At 39.2% G+C, this 23135-nt stretch overlaps 1 protein-coding gene and 1 long non-coding RNA gene across 2 annotated transcripts; both read right to left on the bottom strand.

The window, feature by feature from the left end:
• Positions 1-3826: 3826 nt before the first annotated feature.
• Positions 3827-5574, bottom strand: LOC137291386 (uncharacterized). Its single transcript, XR_010957256.1, has 2 exons — positions 5466-5574; positions 3827-5121 (listed from the first exon to the last, which is right to left on the bottom strand). It is a non-coding gene; the product is annotated as an uncharacterized lncRNA (long non-coding RNA).
• A 2231-nt stretch (positions 5575-7805) lies between these two features.
• On the bottom strand, positions 7806-11454 carry LOC137291976 (scavenger receptor class F member 1-like). Its single transcript, XM_067823527.1, has 3 exons — positions 11423-11454; positions 9872-9918; positions 7806-8674 (listed from the first exon to the last, which is right to left on the bottom strand). Exons 1-3 carry the CDS (start codon positions 11428-11430, stop codon positions 7806-7808), a joined length of 924 nt encoding a protein of 307 aa, XP_067679628.1. The 5' UTR covers positions 11431-11454.
• Positions 11455-23135: the final 11681 nt, after the last annotated feature.

Below are 23135 nucleotides of genomic sequence, written 5' to 3'. Positions count from 1 at the left end.
GGTTGTAACGTATGTCGTGTGCATCACCCGGAAGCGAGCGTGCGCTAAATAGCATTCGGAATCGTTCGGGTACAAACCTTTTCGAGATGAAAAGTTCAAAAGGTATGTTCGAATGTCCACTTTCGCGATTTGGTACGCTGTGTTCAGATTGGTCAATCTCAAAGGTTACCTGACGTGACCTCCCATAAGGTTTTGTTAGACTCAGTAGTGGAGAGTAACGAAAATTACCGAGGCTAAGTTTAGTCTGACTGGTCTGGTTCAGACTCGATTATTTACAGACCGCCGCCATAGAGCTGGCATATGGCAGGGAGCCGATATAGAGGGGGAGAAGAAACTCCTCGAAAAGCCGCTGAACCAGTGTAGCCAATATGGTGGCAGCGTAGTATTTAAGATTAAGCCCGGTATATTTTCAACAGCTGATTAAGTTGTAACAACTGAAATCCAACTTGTAGAAGATAGGTTAAGTTATATCTATTTTGTCACTTCAGTTTAAGTCAAATAATTGGTATTAGTGTCCGTATTAGGACAGTAGATTTGTAGTAAAGTTTCAAGTTGGTATGTTATAGCTCACTGGCTTCTATTCTCGATTCACCGCGAAGATAGACTACATTGTGCCGATAAAAACTCCTTTCACACATTCGTTTAATTTTTAGTTTCAAAGTAGATTTTTTAAAAAAGGCAGCTGATGTTAACACGTGTTCCTGCGATACTTTTGCGTTCTTAACATGTTTTGGGAGGGAAGGCCGCGGTTCATTCCCATTATGACTATTCCCAGTTTGACTACCCGTCCAATATACAACTTGTTCCAGCCCAGTGGTTTTTAATTGTTAGCTCTCTCCCCTCCACCAATGGTAGACTGTTCCATCGATATCTTCCCATTGTGACTACTCCAAGTTTCTCATCAACATACTCTTACACATACGTTCCAATAGCACCATAAACAACTATAGCTGTACCGGGTTCATAAACATTTATTCAGCAAATTACATAGGTAATTATATTTAGATATATGTGTAGCTATACATGATGTACACCTTACAGTAAGTGAATTAAGAATAATAATTGACATCTCAATGAAAGGTGTCTTGGACAAGTTCAGGAGGTAAAAAGGAAAGGGCTACCGCAGATCTAAACAGCTCAGATAAGTCATCATTCTCTTTGCACATTGTCACTAGCCCTAGGTCCACAAGCACTACGTGTAATGAAAGTAACACCCTCTAACAGATGTGTTAGGGAATTCATCAGAGATAGTCTTATGAACAGGGTACTCAAAGTCTACCTGGACAGTCAGAGGTAGAAGAGGTCTGCCTGTTGTTTGTTGAACAGCAACCTTCAGCGCATGTAAATGTCTACAGTGGGTAACACGTTAACTGACGATCAGGCATGAGACAGAAAGCTAAGGGAATCATAGTATTGCCAGTGAGAGAGTGAATCACGTACGACTGATGCCAAAGTCTTGGACATGAATAGGAGGTTCCATCCATGAAGAGGACATCAGTCTGCTGTAACGTTGAGAGTGCTTCTTCTGTAGAAAACACCAGCAATTTGTCACCATCTCCGTCTTCAACAGCAAGAAAACAACGACCATCAGATGTAGTAGTCCATCTTCCGTCAAGGTTGACATCTCTACGATGTTCAGGCAATGCAGGAGTTGTCTTCCTTCTGTGTCTATACAATGCTGACTTTACACTGGACAGAGGTTGTGCAACAGCAGAAGCAACAACAGGCAATTGGCGGAGCTCTTCATTGTACATTTGACGTATTGGTGTTGACTCATCTCTGGCTCTTATTCGCAGTGTGCTCATGAGTCTAACTGTGGCTGGATTGTCGGGCCCGTGATTGTGCTCGCCAGTAACTGCTCTGATGAACTCTCCAGTTGTTGACAAGTTGCTTCTACAGTAAGGAAAAACACATTTCCAGTAGTCAGATGCATTTCCAGACTTGTTCAACTTGTACCGAAATCCAACATGCAACACTTCTCGGGCTCCTCTCTGTGATCTAACAAACTCTGCTCTCTGAACACCAGCCATAGCTAAATCAAAATACGTGTAACTGGATCTTATATATTTGTTGATAAATGTGGTAGTTAAAACGTTTTATTTTTTTAATCAGAGTAGAGGGATTACCTTAGCTTGGGTTGTACAGGAGTGATCTCCAAATATGTCCGGTTTTCAAAACAAATGAAAGTATGGATGAAGCGTGAGTATCTATATCTTTGATCAGAGTAGAAAGATTATCATAACTTGGGTACTTTCAAAACAACCAATCTGTATTTTGAATTTTCAAAGTACCTTAGTTTGGGTTGTAGAGGAGTGATCTCCAAACTGGGAATAATCAGCTATACGGGTACAGTACATTATTAAGTGCGGGGGCGGTCCATTACATGTGTATTTTAATTAGTAGTCAGAATGGGAGTAGTCAGAATGGGAAGATACCTTGTAGAGTATCCCTGCATATAGCTAGATGCGCCGTTAACAGCATTCCAAACATGCAATCAAAGAGCCGGAGAAAGGAATTGATTAGTCATGCTCACTTTCCCTGTGCCACTGTACCCACTGTCCAGACTCGATTATTTACAGGCAACTGTCTTGAAAAGGGAATATTGTAAGTTGTGTTACACTAACTAGCAATGGAAAGAAAAAGTGTTTGGGTTCACAGTAATGCTCATTGGAGTTATGTCCCTTAGATCGCTGGTCTCTCCAGTATATTACTACAGGACTTACCAATGTTTTTTTCAAAGTAGATGTGTTTTTCGATGTATGTACGTTATCTTTCGGAATTTCAAAAGTTTGCGCCAGGAACTGGCTAGAGACATAAGTTACATAACCAAATACTATAGACACGCTAACGCAGATGTTATGCGAATTGATAAACAAATATTGAAAAGCAGACCAGAAACCGTGTTTAATGAAACATTTTTCGTCACGGTGAAACAGCCCCCTTTGGTGTTTTATGTCTTTTTTGTTTTTGTTTTGTTTTGTTTTATTTTTCTAATTTTGATCGGTTCCACGTATCGTTTGAGTGCCTGTTTCTCTCAAACACGCTCTCCTGTGTTCGATGTTACACATTGAGCAATATTCTCCGGTGTCCATCTTTTTTCGCGAATGCGTACAAGCATGGGTTACTGACGACCAATATTCTAACACGGACCTTCACGGGTCATAGTATTTGGAATGCTGACAGTAACTTTACATTAGGGAGTTGAAACCAAGATGCGTTTTGTTACCTGTTTTGTGCGTGCGTGCTTGAAATAATTAGTTTGGCTCGTATGGTATACGCTTTCGAATATCTTTTCCGCAAAGAGTACAGAAAACACACGGCATTCGTGCCGCTCGTCCACAATAGAGAACCATAGTGAAGGGGGAACGCATCCTGGCTTCATCCAAGAGTACGCTTGTGTTAACAAAAGTGTGACGCGTAAGAACATCTGAGAGGAAAGGAACCTAGATTGAGCAAATAAACATGTAGGTTTCTTCAAGACAGCATTCCTTATAATATTTTGAACAGGGTAACTGATGGTAAGGACGACATGAAACGTATAATGAATTATGCTAAAAGAAGTATATAGGTGGAAGTTTTAATTCAGTCGAATTTTTAAGTGTTCAATTTAGAGGACATAAGAGGGTTTGGTTTAATATTTTAGGCATTCCACGGCAAGGGATTTAAACACAGACCTTCAGTTACCAAGGCTGACGCTGTGTCCACTAGACTATAGAAGCGGTCCCGCAGCTTACGAGAGCCCTTTAGAAATGATTACATGTTAACTGGATATCTATATCTATATCTATAATCTAGTGTGACGCCAACAAGCAACTAAGAAATGAAATGCAATGAAGCAAGTTTATTGTAAAATTAATCATTTTACATGACAGTTCAATTTACTGCTACGTAAGTACAACAGTGGTACAGTATATAGAGGCAGTGAAGAATTTAATGCATTGTTCCCATTTAACAATGGCAGAATAAGACATAGAAGCAGTGCCAATGGCAATAGTTAGTGGGTGAGTGAGGTTTAGGCCGCACTCAGCAATATTCCAGCTATTTGGCGTCGTTCTGTAAATAGTCGACTCTTGACCAGATAATCAGGTGAACAACAGCATGAGCATCGATCTGCGCAATCGGGAACCGATGACGTGTCAACCAAGTCAGCGACCCTGACCACCCGATCCTGTTGATTGTCTCTTACGACAAGAATAGTCACCTTTTTGAGGTTCAATGGTAATAAAGGCATTAAAGTGGCGTTATGTGGTCCTGTAGATAGATCTCAGGTCACCAATCAGTGCGGACAGTTCTTGGATTGGTGACCGTATTTGACAGACTGACCCTTGTGCGTTACTGGGAAATAGTCCTGCCCCACAACGAAGCACATATGACACATATGGTCTCACCAATCCTGTTGACCAGACAGTGGACTGCTACATTATACCCGTGGGAGTTACCCTCAAACACTTTAGGCAGGCGAGTTTGTTAAAACTGTCACTGTTCACCCAGCAGAAAGTGGGTACCCGGTGGGATAAGTCATGTGACTAACCTTCTAGCACCTCACAGGCATCTTGATTTATCTGGGTAATACTAAACAGAGTGCTGCGTTACATAACAAACTTTGCGTATCCTACTAATGATTATTTCTAGGTCGACGTGGTGGAATATTGCCTGCTATGGCATATAACGACACGTGTTGGTTTATCGAAGAGGATCCTGAAATAGTTGTCAGGGGTGTAGTTTCGTAAGAATTTGAATTTCGATGAAAGGAGACTTGTTTCAGTTTTGGGATATTCGATTTGAATGGAGCTCAAAACAATCAACATGATCATACAACGGCCTGGAACAAATGACCGTCAGATCGTTACATAAGTTTCTTTCATTTTAAAATCTAATTACAGGGTGTTTCTGTCACCTTTCTGTTCTGATGGTATTAAACACTCCTGTGATGTGCTGTCCGTTGGAAGAACTTCTGGAAGTTTCACAACTACAACTGACACTCGACCTGCAGAATATTCCATATACATTTCGTTGATCTCATCGTACTGATGTTCACTTTGTGGTCGCGTTGATCCAGACGCACAGTGCTTTGGGATACAGACAGACTGTGGCACCGTTTTCCTTTGGCATTTGCACAACCTGAAACACATCAAGTTTGAGGGTATAGGAATTAGGGATACTTTAGGGATAAAGATAGAACCGTTCAGGTTGTTTACATTTGAAATTGACTACAAGTGGCACGCCATGAAGGCGAATGTCTTGGAGTCTTGGATTTGCACCCTCGTTGAGCGAATTCTGACGATAGAAGGAATGCAACGTCATAATTTGTGGCCTCTTAAATCAATACACCCAGTTTCTCCTGCTGTTAGAGCTGCAACTGTTAATTCGAGTTACTTGTAATCCCTTGTATGCGTCACGTAAGATATATTTATCAGGGGAAAAGTTCTTAAAACATTGTCCGTTACTTTACAATGCTTCCCTACCGGTAAGAGATCACGCCAGTACCCATGAGTACAAGTATAATGCAGCTTGCGACAACGAAGTAGTTCCATAACACAGGCAAACGAGGGTTCGGCTTCAGTGTGCTGGTACCTGAAAGGAAAACAGACAAAACATGTATTTAAATGCATCCACTGTAAAACGTATACGATGGCCACAAAAGTTGACTTATTGGTATGATGGGTTTACTCTGAATATTTGAGAAATTCAGATGAATATAATGTCAGTTCTACAAAAGTCAGAATGGGTAGCAGCAGTCAATGCTTGTTCTGCGCGAAAACTCAGGTTGGGTGCGTAGATTCAATGATCTGACTGATTGTTGAACATGAAGGGGCTTGGAAGTCTTCCTAGGTGCTACTTCCGGTAATAAGCTGATTCACGGTTCCCTTTGCACGCGCCGACTTGCGATATGCGTCACGGGGCTCAGCTCTTACTTACCAGATTTCTGGTGACAAACCTATATTCAAGGGCCAGCTCTTGTTTCAAATTGCGCGACCGCCAAATATCAATTTAGTAGACCGGGTCAAGTGTTCACACATGCTTGACTGTCACAGTTGTCTAAATAGATGGCAAATATGGGGGTGGCTAGAACGAAAATTTGTTATTTCTTCAAGAATTATCGGCCCCCAACTGTCAAATGAGACCATTCGAAAAGGTGTGAAACGAGTTTTGTCACCGGGAGTAGTCGCTATGTGACCTAGTTACGGGCCCTATCGCCGATTTTGTTTTTACACTGTTTGACCTCTTTCTATACACATGAGCATTAATATAGCACAACCCACATTTATATATGAAACGATGTTATTACGAATACGGCACATGTTTTATATGCTTTGGAAACTAAATTCTGGATATTAAACTGGCATCCGTAACATATTGTACTCAAATTTACATGCACCTGAATACACAAAAAAGTGAAACCCCATGATGCTGGCAAGTATGGTCACCACGACTACGCTACCAATACGATTGACACTTGGGTCTCTCAAATAAACTCGGCCGTCATTTGTATTTCTCGGTCATCCAGGTCCCCAAACAGGCCCTTTCACCACAAGGCGATTAATAACCGTGTGGTTGATGTTCAAGTCAGCACCGATGTTCAAATAGGGCACCCCTGTGCTTTACATGCTAATACGTTGCCTCCTGAAAACCTACGTCTGTAGAGCCCTTAAACCCCGACAGGTCTTAAGTGCCGCACATACGTCTTCCCATGTCAAGAAAAGTTTAGTTCAGTCGTCTTTTTCAAGTGAGTTCAGAAAACTTTTGTGCACCAAAGGAACTAATATCCCAGTGTGAATGGTACCACAGGGGCTTGTATCGTTTAGAAAGATTTACAAAGACAAATAATTGTATATACCCTACCCTGGTATTGTTATAAAAATGAAAAGGATGCAATGGCGAAACCACCCCTTCCTCAATCAAGGTTAGGTTCACCACGTATTTGTAAGACCCACCGAGGCCTACGGATCAAAAGCTATGCAATGTCCCTACAAAATGAGTTATGAATGGTCACAATCGGATCATTATTTCACAAATTATACGCCACGACTCATTGAAATAACCTACCTCCTCAAGCAGGCATTTTCTCCAACATTATCGGCAACCTGCCGACCATAGATGGCCTTGACACTAGAGTGACCATAGCAGTACATTGGTAAGAATAATGTTAGAGGTTAAACATTTAAAAAATATAATTTCCTGAAAATAATTCCACATCAAATGCATTTTTGTAACCTCAAAAATTATACTTTCCAGTTTATCGTTCGTTACATCATACAAAACAGAAGGAATATTATTGCAAAGTTCATATTTCGCGCCCATTCGTAAACGAACAAAATCTTACAGTATACTTTATCTTCCTCCTTACAAATATTTCACGTGGTGAAATAAAACTTTAATTGAGGAGGGGGTGGTTTCGTCGTTACATCCTGTTCCTTCTTATGTAGTATTAGGGTAGGGTCTATACACCTGTATGTCTTTCTAACTTTCTTAAGCGATACAAGGCGCGTGCTTGGGTACCTCTCCAACACGTTATTCAAAACAGTTGAGATACAATGTATTGCGTGAAGCACGTCTGTTAAACATAATTATATTTCAGTATGCTACGGTTTGATCGCCAGTGTGGACCAAAATTTACAAATTTGAACTTAGATTCGGGAGGTGATTGATTAGCAATCGTGTGAGTCATTTTTGTTGTTACATAGCTGGATCCGTCTTAAAAATATACATGTAATTTCACATATAGTACGATCCATTTCAAAAGATCGTAACTGAGAATATATTTACTTCTGTCCGTACCATACACTGTTGCAGTCATGGTAGCATCACATACCTATAAAAGTGGTCATAGTCGTCATGGATACGTTCATACAATGTCCACTGGTTCGATCACAGACGTTAGAGGAACAGTTGAAACAGGTTTGTGTACAGGTATGTCCATAGTACCCAGCATCACATTTCTTACATATTCCTGATGACTGAAGGCAGCCGCTGTCTTTGCAGTTCCCACATGACAAATGACATTTATGCCCATGGTAGCCTCTTTTGCATTTAACACAGTGTCCTGATATTTGATTACAGTTTTTGTCTTGACATCCGAAGCTACATTGATCTGCACATACCTCTCCCCAGAAACCAGGCTTACATCCGTGTAAACATCGACCTGTGTCCCTGTCACACGGAGACGTACAGTTCTGTGTTGGACAGACAGAGCGACAGCTGTCAGAACAGGAGGTCTTGCAGTTCTCTCCCATCAAATTGTAGGCACATTTCTGACATCTACCAAATGTCTCATTACATGTCTCACATCCTGGCAAGCATTTATCCCCACATATATGGCTGGCCAAACAGTCCTTCTTGCAGTGGCCATCACTAAGACATCCTTGTCCTCCACATGCCTTTGGACATTTGTGACATTTTGTACCAAAGTAACCTTGAACACACTTGATACAGACATCAAATTTGTCTCGCTCACATTTTGAGCATTTGTCCATGCACGGGTAGTCACACATTCTCCCCATGTAGCCATCGTTACACCCATCCGTGCAGACAGCGCTTCCATCATCAGGAAATGTACAGGTTCCTCCCAAACAGTTGTCGGGGCAGTTTAGGGCAGGGTTCACTGGAGGATTGACAGCCATTAGAACTGTCTCCGTAGTTGTTATGTTTGTTGCTTTGCTGTCTCCCCATATACCTGTAAAGCAGACTGGTGACAGTGAAAGAGAATGAAATATATCTTGCAACTGTTTTTTCAAACTGAATCAGTTTCAAACATATCATTTGTATTAACGTGAGTTAAGCTGGAATAGAACGATATAACTCTTTATACACATGCTATATATTGCAGTGAGTTTTACATATACTCATAAAAAGTAAGGGAACCTGAACTTTGAAGTCTGGTAGAAAGAAAACTAATTGAGGAACGTTACAATGATATTCATCTTGTGGATGCAGCATCATTTCACGTTATCCCCCCACGCAAACACAATGCATGGGAAGCGTGTGCACAACGTTGGAGCCTCTTACACGTGCATGGGGTGTCATTATGAATCTTGACGTTTTTCAGGTCGATGAATCACTGAAGCCCATTTCCGATACTTTTCTTGCATCTGTGCATGGTCAAACTTTTCAGGGTCAAATCACACACTACCGAGTGAAAATTGTGCACCTGAAATTTTCATGTGATACTCCAGTCACCTGACAAGGGGGATAACTGAGAGAACAGCTTTGCTTTGAATGAAATCCATGTGGTGATGCATTCTCAAAACATCCATTATTATTGTATTAACATTGATTCAATCCCATATGTGTCCCAATAATGTAACCTTACATTCAAAATGCAGTTCCCCTTATTTCTTTTGAAGAGAATGTATTGCATGAATTACACGGTACCATTTAGAAAGTGGTCAAATGTAACATGTTTTTATTTGGGATTACACTTTCGTAGTAAAGTACAAATTCTAGTACGGCGACGCGGTGGCTGAGTGGGTTAGGCGGCTCACTTTTTGTGCTGGTTATTATGTACCTGACTCTGAAGGTGTGGGTTCGAATCCCGGCTGAGACTCAGCTCAAACAAGAACGAGAATTAGTACTTTACTAAGAAAGTGTAATCACAAATATAACATATGTTAGCGTTGTATGATTTGAGTTAAAACGGATTTAAACTACTCGATACACTATATAAAGCAAATAATCTCGACTGTTATCCGGAATTTTGAAGGCACGAACACGGCTATTGAGTACACTCTTACCGTCAAAGGTGCATACAAGTGGAGTGAGTTACAATGTAACGTCACATTGACGTTTACTCAGCCATGAGAACAACTTTACACATTTCCCAAAGTCAATTATGAATACAAAGTTATGTTTAACATGAAATGTCATGAAATACCTTGTGATGCAACGACAAGAATCATACAGTATTGCCACAAACAGTTCCTGAAATGAAGAAAGATGATTTAAGAAAGATAATTTCAGCACTAGCACCCAGGACCATCTTTCTACGAATTGTGTCGAATTATATGTCGATCTATTAGATTTAAAGAACATGAAGGTGTATAACTCTTCTTGCTAAGTACCCTTTGACGCAAGCAGTTAATGGACCCATTATTATGTTGGTACATTATCAGCAAAATATGCAGAGTAAAATGTATTGCAGAGTAAAATGTATTTCATACAAGGTACTTTTGTGAAAGGCGACGTCAATAATAACACATTTACCTACTGTACAATCATTTTGAAATGATCTATTAAATGCAGATCTGATGATACGTTGATGATGTCGTAGTTACACTAATTTCTGTAATGTATAATCAAAATCATGTATGATAACATATAATCAATTATTCAGTTGTATCGCATACACAAAGTTGTCTTTTGGGGGTAGCCGTGACAATCCGAGTTAGAACAGGTCTGCAGTGACCCATGCTTGTCGTTAGAGACGACTAGCGGGATCGGGTGGTCAGGCAAACTGAGTTGGTTGACGCATGTCATCCAATCTCAGTTGCTACAAACGATGCTTATTCTGTTGATCACTGGATTGTCGGGTCCAGACCCGATTGTTTACACACCGCCGCCATAAAGCTGACATATTGCTGTGTGTGGCGTTAAACTAAATTCACTCACACGCCCATTGCATGGAGGGCATTTAGAAGAGAACAGAATACAGTTCATAATAATCATCCACAGCAGAGGACTTATGGATATATTTATCAACTAAATCCCCCATTCAATTCCCACAGAGATTACTCCTGTCGTATCTGCCCATGAATGCCCATGAAATGTTCAGTTTTCATTTCATTGATACACATTGTTTCATATAAAAGCAGTTTGGTTCTATTCTATGAAAGCTTTCAAGTGAAAAGAGTAATTTTTAAGATTTAAGAGGTTGATTTCCCCAACCTAAGTCTAACAAACTACCTAATTTAAGTTCAGCATATTGTCGCATTAATGGGACGCACTTTGTCAGTGTAAAAACAGTATGGAAAAAGTATTAGCAGGTAAAGTGACACCTCATTCCTTTCATTGCTTGCCAAAAGAAACCACCTAAAATGTGATGAAAATCTAACAGGCTATGCATAAATGAGTTGATGTATCACATTTTCTGATGTTGTTTATTGACGATTTGGACGGCAAAGAACACCGCTTGCATCGTCTGTATTCACGCAAACGTACATTAAAAATTAGAGCAATAGAAAAATGAAATGATGAATCCCTTATGTGGATGGTTATACAATTACACACATATCATCTAAATAGACCCCAGCAGCCCATGCATGTCTTAAGAGGCGCCTAACGGGATCGGTGAGAGACGCGCCGCAGTATAGGTGGAATACAGCAATCAACCCGAAGAAGCATCTAAATACTAGTAGGCCTACACCCGAGACAGTCGCCTGTACTATGATAGTAACAGCTAAGTCCACAGTAAAGTTTTGAGACTTACCAAGCCATAATCAGACGTTGTACAAATGTGCTGTTTCCTGTCGGATAAACTGACTCGAGTTAGCTTAATACACGGAAATATAAACATTGTCGATATTGTGAAAGGTTGATCACCAATTACTTGATACAGCGATACTGTGTAAATATAAATAGACACAGCCAATGATGAGGTAACAAAAGCCTTTCCACATTCAAAACAAATCTCTGCCAAAAGCAGTCGATTGTGTAATTGTGACTATATAATGATCAGATATATTTTGTGTTTCAGTAGTATATCAGTTGTATGATGTTTGTTTAATAGATCGGGTCTGAACGAGACAATGGAATAGTAAGGCTAAATACAAAAAATGAAATGTTTCTCGGGCATCGGCGCGTCAGTTTTATTTGTGCGCGTAACAATTTATTTTGTTGCCATTTAAGAAATTGTAAAATAATTTTGACTTCGCCGCGTCCCGACCATCCATTTGTCCACTAAACTCTTTATGAGCGAGTGTGACTGAATCTACAACTCACTGACACGTGCTAAACTTCCCAAGCTGTATTTTTGAGAGAAACACAAAATAGATATGTGTTCCTGAATCGTATGGTGTATGCATACTCTAGTGAGAGATAGCTACTTGGCCCCTGTCTCGCATTCAACGCAGTATCCTTCATGTTTGATTACAGTTTTTGTCTAGACATCTAGAGCCACATCGATCTGCACATATCTCTCCACAGAAACCAGGCTTACATCCATGTAAACATCGACCCGTGTTCCTGTCACATGGAGACGTACAGATCTGTGCTGGACAGACAGAGCAACAGTTGTCAGAACAGGTCTTGCAGTTCTCTCCCAACAGATTATAGGCACATTTCTGACATCTACCAAATGTCTCATTACATACTAGTATCTCACATCAGGGTAATCATTTAACCCTGAACAGTCCTTCTTGCAGATGCCACCACGAAGCCACCATGTATTTCGACTTTTGTGACATTTTTTCCCAGAGTATCCTTGACTATACTTGATACAGACAGTTGGTCTCGTTTGGGGACATTTTGAACATTTGTCTATGCACGAGAAGTTACACTTTCCCCATGTAGCCGTCGTTACACCCATCCGTGCAGTCAGTACCTCCATCATCAAGAAATGTACAAGTTCCTCTCAAACAGTTTTTGGCAGCGTTGATTGGTGGGTTGACTGCCGTTGGAACTGTCTGCGTAGGTCTAATGTGTGTTGATATGTAGACTCTCATCACGCCTGTTAGTGCGCAAATGAGACAAATATACCGGTAGATATTGGTAGTAAACTGATAGTGTGTCCTGTAATTACATCTCAGGTTCATTTTAATACCTTCCCTTTCTTAGAGCAATATGACTGATAGTGACGATAGTGACGCGAGTTAAACTGGAATATATAAACCTAAAGTGTGCTTCTCACTATATGTTAGGTCATCTCTTGTTTTCCCAGAATAATCGCATTTGAGGGTTTTGTTTAGGAGGGACATGTTTTACTTTTCGTTAGTAAGACCGCTACCCAGGTTTTACTTTTCCTAACTAAATGAACATCAACATTGAAATGATACATGACTATTTGAAGTCAATTGAAAAAAATCGTGTTATATATGGCGGCAGTCTGTAAATAATCGAGCCATGACCAGACAGTTCAGTGACCGACAACATCCAAATTGATCTGCACAATTGGGAACCGATGACTTGTGTTAACCAAGTCAATGAGTCTGACCACCCGACCCGTTAGTCACCTCTTACGACAAGCATAGTCGCCTTTTATGGCAAGCATGGGTTGCTGATCGAAAGATAAAGGGTTATTCGCAGGTAAAAGTGACACCTCATTCCTTTCATTGCTTGCCAACCTCTTACTAGGTTTTGTTAGACCCAGTGTAGGAGTGTAACGAATAACACGGGGGCTCAGTTCACTTAGACTGCACTCACGGAGGCAGTTTTCTCCCAAGGCGTGTTAAAAAACAACACTCCATCATATTTAGTCGTGACATTGCATCGACAAAACGATTGTGTGTTTAAATGGAAGCTGCTGTTTTCGCATCTTGAAACTCTTTATCATAAATATCAATGAGATACAATTGATAAAAAATACAGTACAATATCAGAATACAACTTGCTTCATTGTTTTTTTATAACAATTGACATGCTTCAAAGTTCAGTGAGTCTGACACTCGGCACGGCATGGTTTTTGTTGACTTTTGTAGAGTGACATAACGACGACAATCGAGTCTTTGTGGAACAAGGAGTAAGTACATCCTCATGTAATGCACGTGCACCATGCGCACATGTATTTTGTGGAACATTCGTGCCCAGTGACTGCTTGCTGGGAAATTCGATCTAGTTTAATATATCACATCATTCAACAATTGTTGATAGATTTGATCGACATTGAACAACTTTTGTATCTCAAACATCTAACATTTTATTCATGTACATTTTCATGTTATGACGGAAAAATAGCTAAAATTGAAGATAAGGAATTCTGAATCCCTGTATGGATGTTTATACAATTACACACATATTAATTGACTTGGCTTCAGTACCATGTGGAGAGGTGACTAACGGGATTGGGTGGTAAGACTCACTGACTTGGTTGACACATGTCATCGTATCATAAATGTTTAGGTCGATGCTTATGGTGTTGATCACTGGATTGTCTGATCCAGACACGATTATGTGCAGACTGCCGCCATATATCTGCAAAACTGCGGCGCTAAACAACAACCAACCCAACCAAGCATCTAAACAGGCGTACACCCGTGACAGTCGTCTGCAGTGTGATAATACCAGCATGGTCCAGCGGAAAGTTCGCAGCAAAGTACGCCTCCGCAAACTAACCACACGTTGACGAGATATTGTCATAGTCACAATAGAGGAATTGTGCTGCTTCCTGTCGGTTAGAGTTTTGACTCGTGACCCTTGAGTTTTGACTTTGAGTCAACCCAGTGCACGGAAATATAAACGATGTCTATATTGTGAAAGTGTTGTCGCTTGTTATTTGACATTGTACAAAGAGTCGATTGTTTGTGGTGTATGGATACAAAAGAACAATTAATGCAGTATATTATTTCGATCATAGATGCATTTCAGATGTTACAGTCATCTTCAAAAGATTGAAGAAAGCGAACTGTTTCAGTGGGTGCCATGTTGAAGAAAGCGTTGAATTGAACACGATGTCCAATGGAGAGACGTCTTTGAGCGCTAATATATACTCTGAAAAAAGTAAGGGAACCTGGATTTTGAAGTCTGGTAGAAAGAAAACACGTTGAGAAAGGTTTCAATGACATTCATCTTGTAGATGCAGCATCATTTCACGTTATCACCACACGTAAACACAATGCACGGGAAGCACGTGCATAACATGTGAGCCTCCCATGCATAGGTGTCATTATGAATCTTGATGTTTTTCAGGCAGATCGATAAATCACGACAGACCATTTTTTCCGATAATTTTCTTGCGTCTGTGCATGGGCAGGATTTTCAAGGTCAAATCACACACTACTGACTGAAAATTGTAAACCTCCAGTCACCAGGGGCATAACTAAACGCACAGTTTTGCTATGAATGAAAACCATGGTGATGCATTCTCAAAACAGCCGACGTTACTATTGAATCAACATTGATTCGATCCCATATATCTCCCGATTTCGACAATCGTAGATTGAAAGTACAGTACCCCTACTTTTTAAAGAGTACTCTTCCCATAAACTAACCACACACACACACACACACACACACACATGTTCATTTGTAAACACTACCTCTAAACACTATGGAAAATTTGGTTAAAATCACTTGACCGAAGTAAGTGGCTACATTTACACTAGTGAGTCTAAAACTTTGATGGGTATTATGTGCAGTAATTATGTATCACGTAATTATCTTTAGTGTTCCAGCGTAGAAATCGGATGAACACAGCTGCAAATGTTGGGCTTTAAATTCGTTAAATCATCTGTAAAGCAACCACCAAGTAGGTGTTTCAGCAAATGAAATGAGTCATAGTATATTACTAGAACGATAAATAAACATATCATTCATTGGGGCATTTAAACCATCTGTACGACTTATGAGTCAATTTAATGTACCTCCAATTCGAAATAACACGTCACAATTTAATTCTGGACTCACAAAAGTCCAGAAACTCTCAGCACTGTGGCCACTCTCTCACAAGGGATTTCGCAAAATTAAACAGGCAGCTGTTATGTATGTGTGCTAAGGATGAAAAAATGAAAAACATTTTTTTCGAAAACTCAAAATTTAAACTCGTTCGCCCATGGGCACGCCCATGGGCGAACAGTGACCAATGGGTAGGCCCATGGGTAGGCCCATGGGAGAAAGTGTTTAATTTCATCCAGAATACATGTTTTGGAGGTTGTAAATGAATGAAAAAATGTTGATAAGTATCATGACACAAATTTCAGCTTGTTGTGACTTGACTCTGCTAAATGACAGCGATTTTAAAAAATCTCGCCCATGGGTGAAAAACATATTGGCCCATGGACGAGAATAATTAATTTCATTGAAACTACATGGTTTTTTTCAGGCTTTGCAGTTTTACAATAAATGAACGTGTATTTATTAGTGTCTTGACACGAAATTAAGCTTAGTTTGACTTAATTCGGCTAATTTAGAGTGATTTTTCAAAACGCCTCGCCCATGGGCGAAAACCATTTGGCCCATGGGTGAGAATATTTACTTTTACTCAAAATAACCTTTTCACATGTTTTGGAGGTTGTGAATGGATGAAAGTATGTTCATAAGTATCATGTCACAAAATTCAACTCATTTTGAATCGATTCCGTTAATTTAGAGCTATGTAACAAAATCTCACCCATGGGCGAAAAACATTTTGGCTCATGGGCGAGAATATTTCCTTTTACCCCAAACACATCTTTTCCAATATTTGGAGGATGTAAATGAATGAAAGTACATTTATAAGTATCATGACATTTTGACTTAATTCCTCTAAATGAGAGCAATTTTGAAAACTCTCGCCCATGGGAGAAAGACATTTTGGCCCATGGGCGAGAATATTTGCCTTCACTCAAAATACATCTTTTCCTGTGGTTTGGAGGTGTAAATGGGCGAAAAACATTGAGCGAGAATATTTCCTTTTCACTCCAAATACATCTTTTCTAATGTTTTGGAGGATGTAAATGAATGAAAGTGCCATTGTGAGTATCATGACACAAAATTCAACTGATTTTGACTTACTTTTGCGAGTTCAGGAAGATTTTTAAAAAATATGCCAGAATAATTACTTTTACTCAATGTAGATCTTTTCCTGTGTTGTGCAGATTGTAAATGAATGACGATATATTTGTAAGTATCATGGCACAAAATTCAACTCATTTTGACTTAATTCTGCTAATTTGTAACAAGTACAAGAATCTGGACTTCCACTTGAATTTTCATTGGTTTTTTTTTTATTGTCTTGGAGGTTGTAAATTTATGAATGAAAGTGTATTTATAAGTATCATGACAAAAAAATGAAATCATTCCGGTCTTAATTCGACTAATCTCGCTCGTAGACGAAAATATTTTCGTTTGCTTGTTTTCTTTATTTTGCAAACATATGGTTTAAAAATAGATGAAATTGTAATGACAATTCAGTTTAATTTCGTGAGTTTAGTTTTATGTCGCACTCAGCAATATCCCAGCAATATGGAGGCGGTTTGTAGATAATCGAGTTTGGATCAGACAATCCAGTGATCAACAGCATGAGCATCGACCTGCACAATTGGGAACTGATGACATGTGTCAGCAAAAGTCAGCGAGTCTGACCACACGATCCCGTTAGTCACCTCTTACGACAAGCATAGTCGCCTTTTATGGCAAGCATGGGTTGTTGAAGCCCTCTTCTACTCCAGATCTTCACGGGTCCCGAACACAGAGCTTTACTTCCAGCAACATATACAGTACACTTAGAATACTAAGCCTTGAGATTCTTTTGAATTTAGGTATTCTATGAATATAACAAAATTCAACCTATATCTATGAAGTTAAAGTTATTTGTGAAAGCCCTAATCAAGAGTGACCAAACTCCAGTGACTATGCTGGGACACATTAATAAACGCTGTTGTGAGATCTTTAAACTGTATTGAAATATGTCTTGTCAATTCCACGGACATTCACCAAATGTACCTACCTAGTAGTTTTAAGTGTACCTACCCAGTTTAGCATGTTTCGTTTTAATAGTGTGGTCTCCATTTTAGTAATTCCCGTTTGCCCGTCCCGGCTTTTCTTCGTCCGAGGTTTTATGGGGTATTCTCCTATTTGTCAGACCAGAAATTATCTACAACAGGGGTAGGTCACTCGCTTGTTTTCTTTACCATTTGCACTAATTAGTGTGCGCCACCTCATGCCCCAATGCACACAGTGACCTGATTCGTCTCCATCGCAACCTAGGCTGCGTTTAACAGTACTTCAGCCAGTTTACTGTATCAGTCGAAATCTTACAATGAATGAATGAATGAGTGAATGAAGAGCAAGAAGTATATGTGAATGAATGAAAGAAATGATAAAAGAAAGAAGTGCATATGTGAATGAATGGGAAAGGAATAATAAGAGAAAGAAGTACATATGTGAATGAATGAAAGAATAAATGATACACCACGGCCATCCCTTCCAAAACATGCTAAAGAACGCAAAACTATCGTTAGATCACATGTGTTAACATCAGCTTGTTATTGTCTCCCTGGTCAGACGTAACAATTGTCAGACAGGTTAAAACAACAAACTATCTGGTTGACTGCACAGCTGCCTGTTGACGTAGTATACCCACATCACCTACTTTTCCTGCGTAACCTTCATCTACATCACCATCCTTAATATATTCAGCAGAGAGCACAAAAATGACAATATAGCTGTAACCACTGAACCGTGGCGTCTCTCTGCTCCCAAGTTCCCAAGTGGGGGTGTCCTTTTCTACCTATTCCATTAATCTTTAAAACATCTAACAAGCTCAACGCATGGATTTCTTTACTCAAATGTGATGTTATACATATCATAAGTTTTTTTATGTATTATTCAGTTGATAAATTATTATTTCATGATACATATATGTACAATATTTTGCTTCGATTCTGTAACTACCCACATTATGACATTGAGACCATTCTGATTTATCGAGTAAAATACGATTGTATAGTTTTGAGTTTGAATCTTGGCATATTTTACCGGTTTGCCACTTTTGCACTCTACCTTTTTAAAGGGGGCGTGCATATTTTGGTGGTTTTTAGTATTCCATCTATTCATTTGGATTTATTAATTTATTTGTTTTTGTTTTGTTTTGTTTTTTACTGCTAGTGGGCGTGTTAGTCTGCTTTGATAAATGTAAATTTATTGTGACGTTTGACGAGCGGAACAGGAAGTGTTGTTATCATGTATGTTATGTAATTATATTATTGGTATGGAGCGGCATTGATATGTATGTTTATGCTTGCCAGTCCAGTCCAGATTACTTGAGGAGATTGGTTTAAACTATAGATTAACGTATCCATACTATTAATGTGTAATCATTATATCGGGCTATGAGGAATACATAATGTAATCAAGATTGACTTTGCATTTACTTTTCTATTTTTTAAATAAATTTTCACTATTTTTGCTACACTCGAAAAGATTTACTTTGGCTTTCGTGGTTGTGGTCTCTAAGTATTTTAGAAATTATGTTGTTGAGACAACTGGAACTGTTGATCTGCAGTCTTTCAAAATTCATTTTCACGAGATATATTCTCCCTTTTTACCAGTTCTCAAAATGAACATATAGCTGTTTACTCAAGGGTATCTTCCCGTAAAAAAGGTAAGACGAAACGTAAAGCATAGCAGCGCATTTGCCATAACTGAAGTTGTTAAAATGATCCTGAAAACTGTCATTTTCAACATTCACCTTGCAAGCAATTTTATCAAGAAACTAAATAACTCATTACTAATGGAAGGAGTGAACTGAAAGCCCATTTTATTAACTGAAGTCACTGATTGAACTCGCTAACATCGATTCACTTACATTCTGGTACATGTGTATTATTTCGTTTCCTGGGGATACACATTTTACTTTCTTTTCGAACACCCGTGTCTAATCCCTTAAAACAACACCGTTGTCACTACACCAAACGATTTTGACCTCGACCCAAAACAAAGGTTTAACTTACAGGGCTACCTGTAAGATATCCCTTTCTTGATAACGAGTTTAACAGCTACGCCGAAATGCTGCTTACCTTATAAAAAGTTGTATATCCATAAAACTTTCGTTTTTTTTTTTTCAAATGATCATGACCTGAACACATATTACTTTGTCAGAGACTTCATGAGTGATTTTCAGGTTCTAATCCACACACTGATTTCCACTTTTTCATTATTTTGACTTTTATCTCAGTTTGTTGAGTATCCCAGCATAACTTGCAAAGACAATGGAAACTGAGCGGAACGATGACGCTTTCTGTTTCTTCCGCGTTCACTTACGTAATTTCCGCAAAGCGCCTACAACAATTTGCGCCGAAAAAGTCATGCCCGCTGGTCTTGTTTATTGGAGTAAAACAGCTGCCGCTTTCAAGTGTATTTTACTTGTCATATACAAAATTCATCCATGGATCACATTAGGTCATTAGGGGACACCAGCTTTGAAATGAACAGGTGTTCGTGAGTGTATATGGATGAAAAAGACTGATTGCGCAAGACGCGCAGCCAAATATCTCACATTCAAAGGAAATCTCGAATTGATTGATTATAAGGCGTCGAGCTGACCAGTTGATTTTGGTGTTGTGTATAAACCTCCTTTGCAAGAACTTTGTCAAGCATACCTGCTTTGTCCTTTTGCAAGACCTGCACATATTAGTCTTTGAAAGACATTGACATTTATGTGCAGGTGCTCTGGAAAACCTTGTCCGGCACGATATTCCTTCCAATTTAGTTATTGTGTGCATGCTGCATTTCAATTTTGGAAATGTGCTTAAAACATATTTTGATTCTCAAAGAATGTGGTTCGTTTAGCAAGCAAAATATTGCTTTGATTAACACTTCACCAGTACTATACAATATTACAGAATACACAAAAATGACAAATTATAGCATTGTGATTAGGGGTATATGGGGTTATAGGAGTCCCTTTTTATCCACCGAGACAAGTCCTACACGCCCTGGTGGGGTGTGGATTCGGGGAGGGGGTAACGGAGGAGATGACCAAGACACACGTACTCCATACGCTATCATGGTCTTCCTTACTGCTTGAAGATCGACCTTTTCTCACTGTGGTCTATGATGACTTCGGTGAACGGAAAAGAACTTATTCACTGTGAAAACCAGAAAATAGTTGAATCCGTCCACGATTTTATCATAAAACACAAAGCTTGATTTTTAATTTTTTAACAGGAAACTAATTAACTTGTCAAAAACCTTCTCATAAATGTTCAGTGTTTCTACAAAGAGCTAGTCAGACACAACAAACCATGACTCTATTTTTCATGTTTACCTATATGATAGTTGCATTTGATGTAATGATATGTATGCATATGTTATTATATGATAGTTCATATGGATGACGACACTTGCTTCATTTATATTTTGTATTATATGCTGTATGGGTGAGGTACTGTAAAGCTTGTTCACCAGTCCCAATCAGAGTTACAAAACACACAAATATACAACAACATGGAGATGTGTGGAGAAAATAGAGACATATGGAGAACAGCAATGTCATAACTAATCATGAACAGAAATCATTCCCTCTATTGGTGAAGGCCGTGTGGGATTAGTTAAACAAAGAACTCTAGTCGACCATACCTCCTAATCCTCTTACTCCTTAAACAAACGACTTGCCTGGGCTGTCTCAAATTGAATTGAAATTTTTGTAAATTCGATGTTTCGGGTATTACGTAAGGAGGTAATCAGATGTCAACACTATGGCGTTCGACGCTCCGGACATGAAGGAAAACCAAATACGTTAAGTACAGTAATGTGGTCACTAAGAGCGAGGCAGACAGTCTGATGAGCACAGTTCATTACGGAAATCTCTTGTCTTTGGATCTGCTCGTTGAGACGCTGAAGCCGTCAGTCAAGTTCTTCTTTATTCTTTATTGTGGCCACTGTGTCACAATATGCAGTTTACATTGCTCACAGACCCTCGATTCACGATGACGCCAACTTTCTCGACTACTGTTCGTGCGACGACTATCATTCAGGAATTGGTTCCACAGCTCATTCTTTCACCGATGTCTTTGTGTATGTGTTTTAGCTCGTTAATTAGCGTAGAGACGAGTCTTCTGCTATTCTCGGGCACAGGTTCTCCAAGGTAGTCGACGCTCCGGGTGTCATTAGAAAAGTGTTGAGCACTGTCACACTCCACTGCTTTTCGACAGTCCTGTTGTGTATTTGATAACACAATCGACAATCCGGGTGTGAACCAAAAGAGGATACCACCATTCTCATCGGTGGATGAAATGGGATGAAGAAACCCGGATACTCTTCATCACATTGCTACACCGTATTTACCATAACAAATGCTTAAATATCACTTTACGTAAATAGAGCATCAAAACAAGCTGAAACCATGTATTATATTAACATGGTACTAACTATAGTCGATTTGAACCACTGCTTTACAGTTCACTGACTGCCGTGGATGCAGGCTTTTCCCACGTGGCGGGGTAAAACTTAATGATCTATTCTCCCTCGCAAGGCCACGTGAACCAATCAGAAATGGACATTCTTTGATGGGGTAGGAAATAATGTGCCCTGTACGTTCTTATGAACCTTGATCTTTCAGGTACACTTCATCAGTTGTGTACAAATACTGGTCTAGAATAATGTTTCAAACACTTTAATACGTACTGATGCAGGGGCTCCATATATGTTCTTGTTTACGTCCCGCTCGTCAAACGTCAGAATAAATTTACAGGTATCAAAGCAGACTCACTCGCTGGGCCACTAGCAATAAAAAAACCCAAACAAAGCAAAAACAGATAAATCAATTAATTTAAACAAATAGATGGAATACTAAAAAACACCTAAATATTAGTATGCACGCCCCATTTAAAGAGATAGAGCGCTAAAGTGGCAAGATTCAAACTCAAAACTATTCAATCGTATTTTACTCGATAAATCAAAATGGTCTCAATGTCATAATGTGGGTAGTTACAGAATCAAAGCAAAATATTTTACATGTTTATGTACGATTTATTTAGCAGAAAAATCCCCGACAAACACGGCCGCTTCTCCTCAGTATGTGGGTTTGTGAGAATGAGGGTACTCCCTACAAGGCTCACTCCCATTAGTTAACAAGGCGTCCTCCCATTTTATGTATTTTTTACTCGATAGGTACGAAAAATTAATTAGGCGATGTGGGTATGTCATGACTGGTTGATTTCTCAGGATTAGGTGAACTGGGCATGGCAGAGTCGATATACTATGATCATAGGGGATTTAGCAACCATGTTGGAGTGAAGGAATGACAAAACTCTGTGATAGATTAATGAGTGTCTTTTTTAAGCATTATGAAAATGGGAATGGTAAATTAACACAAAATGCCCTAGACCTGTCCAGCGTGTCATATATATATATATATATATATATATATATATATATATATATATATATATATATATATATATATATATATATATATATTAATAAGACATAAAAATACTCTTATGATTATGTATAACATCACATTTTAATAAAAAGATCCATGCGTTGAGCTTGTTAGATGTTTTAAG

The sequence above is a fragment of the Haliotis asinina genome, chromosome 7 (genome assembly GCF_037392515.1).
Source record: "Haliotis asinina isolate JCU_RB_2024 chromosome 7, JCU_Hal_asi_v2, whole genome shotgun sequence".
NCBI lineage: Eukaryota > Metazoa > Mollusca > Gastropoda > Lepetellida > Haliotidae > Haliotis > Haliotis asinina.
Note: the sequence above shows the minus strand (reverse complement) of the source record. Positions and strands in the feature narration are given on the sequence as shown.

What these genes read in the sequence shown, in the direction of transcription:
- LOC137291976 (XM_067823527.1), bottom strand. An exon ending in TCTTGTCGTTGCATCACAAG is followed by an intron (nt 8,675 to 9,871) that starts GTATTTCATGAC and finishes TCTGCTTTACAG; the next exon opens with GTATATGGGGAGACAGCAAA.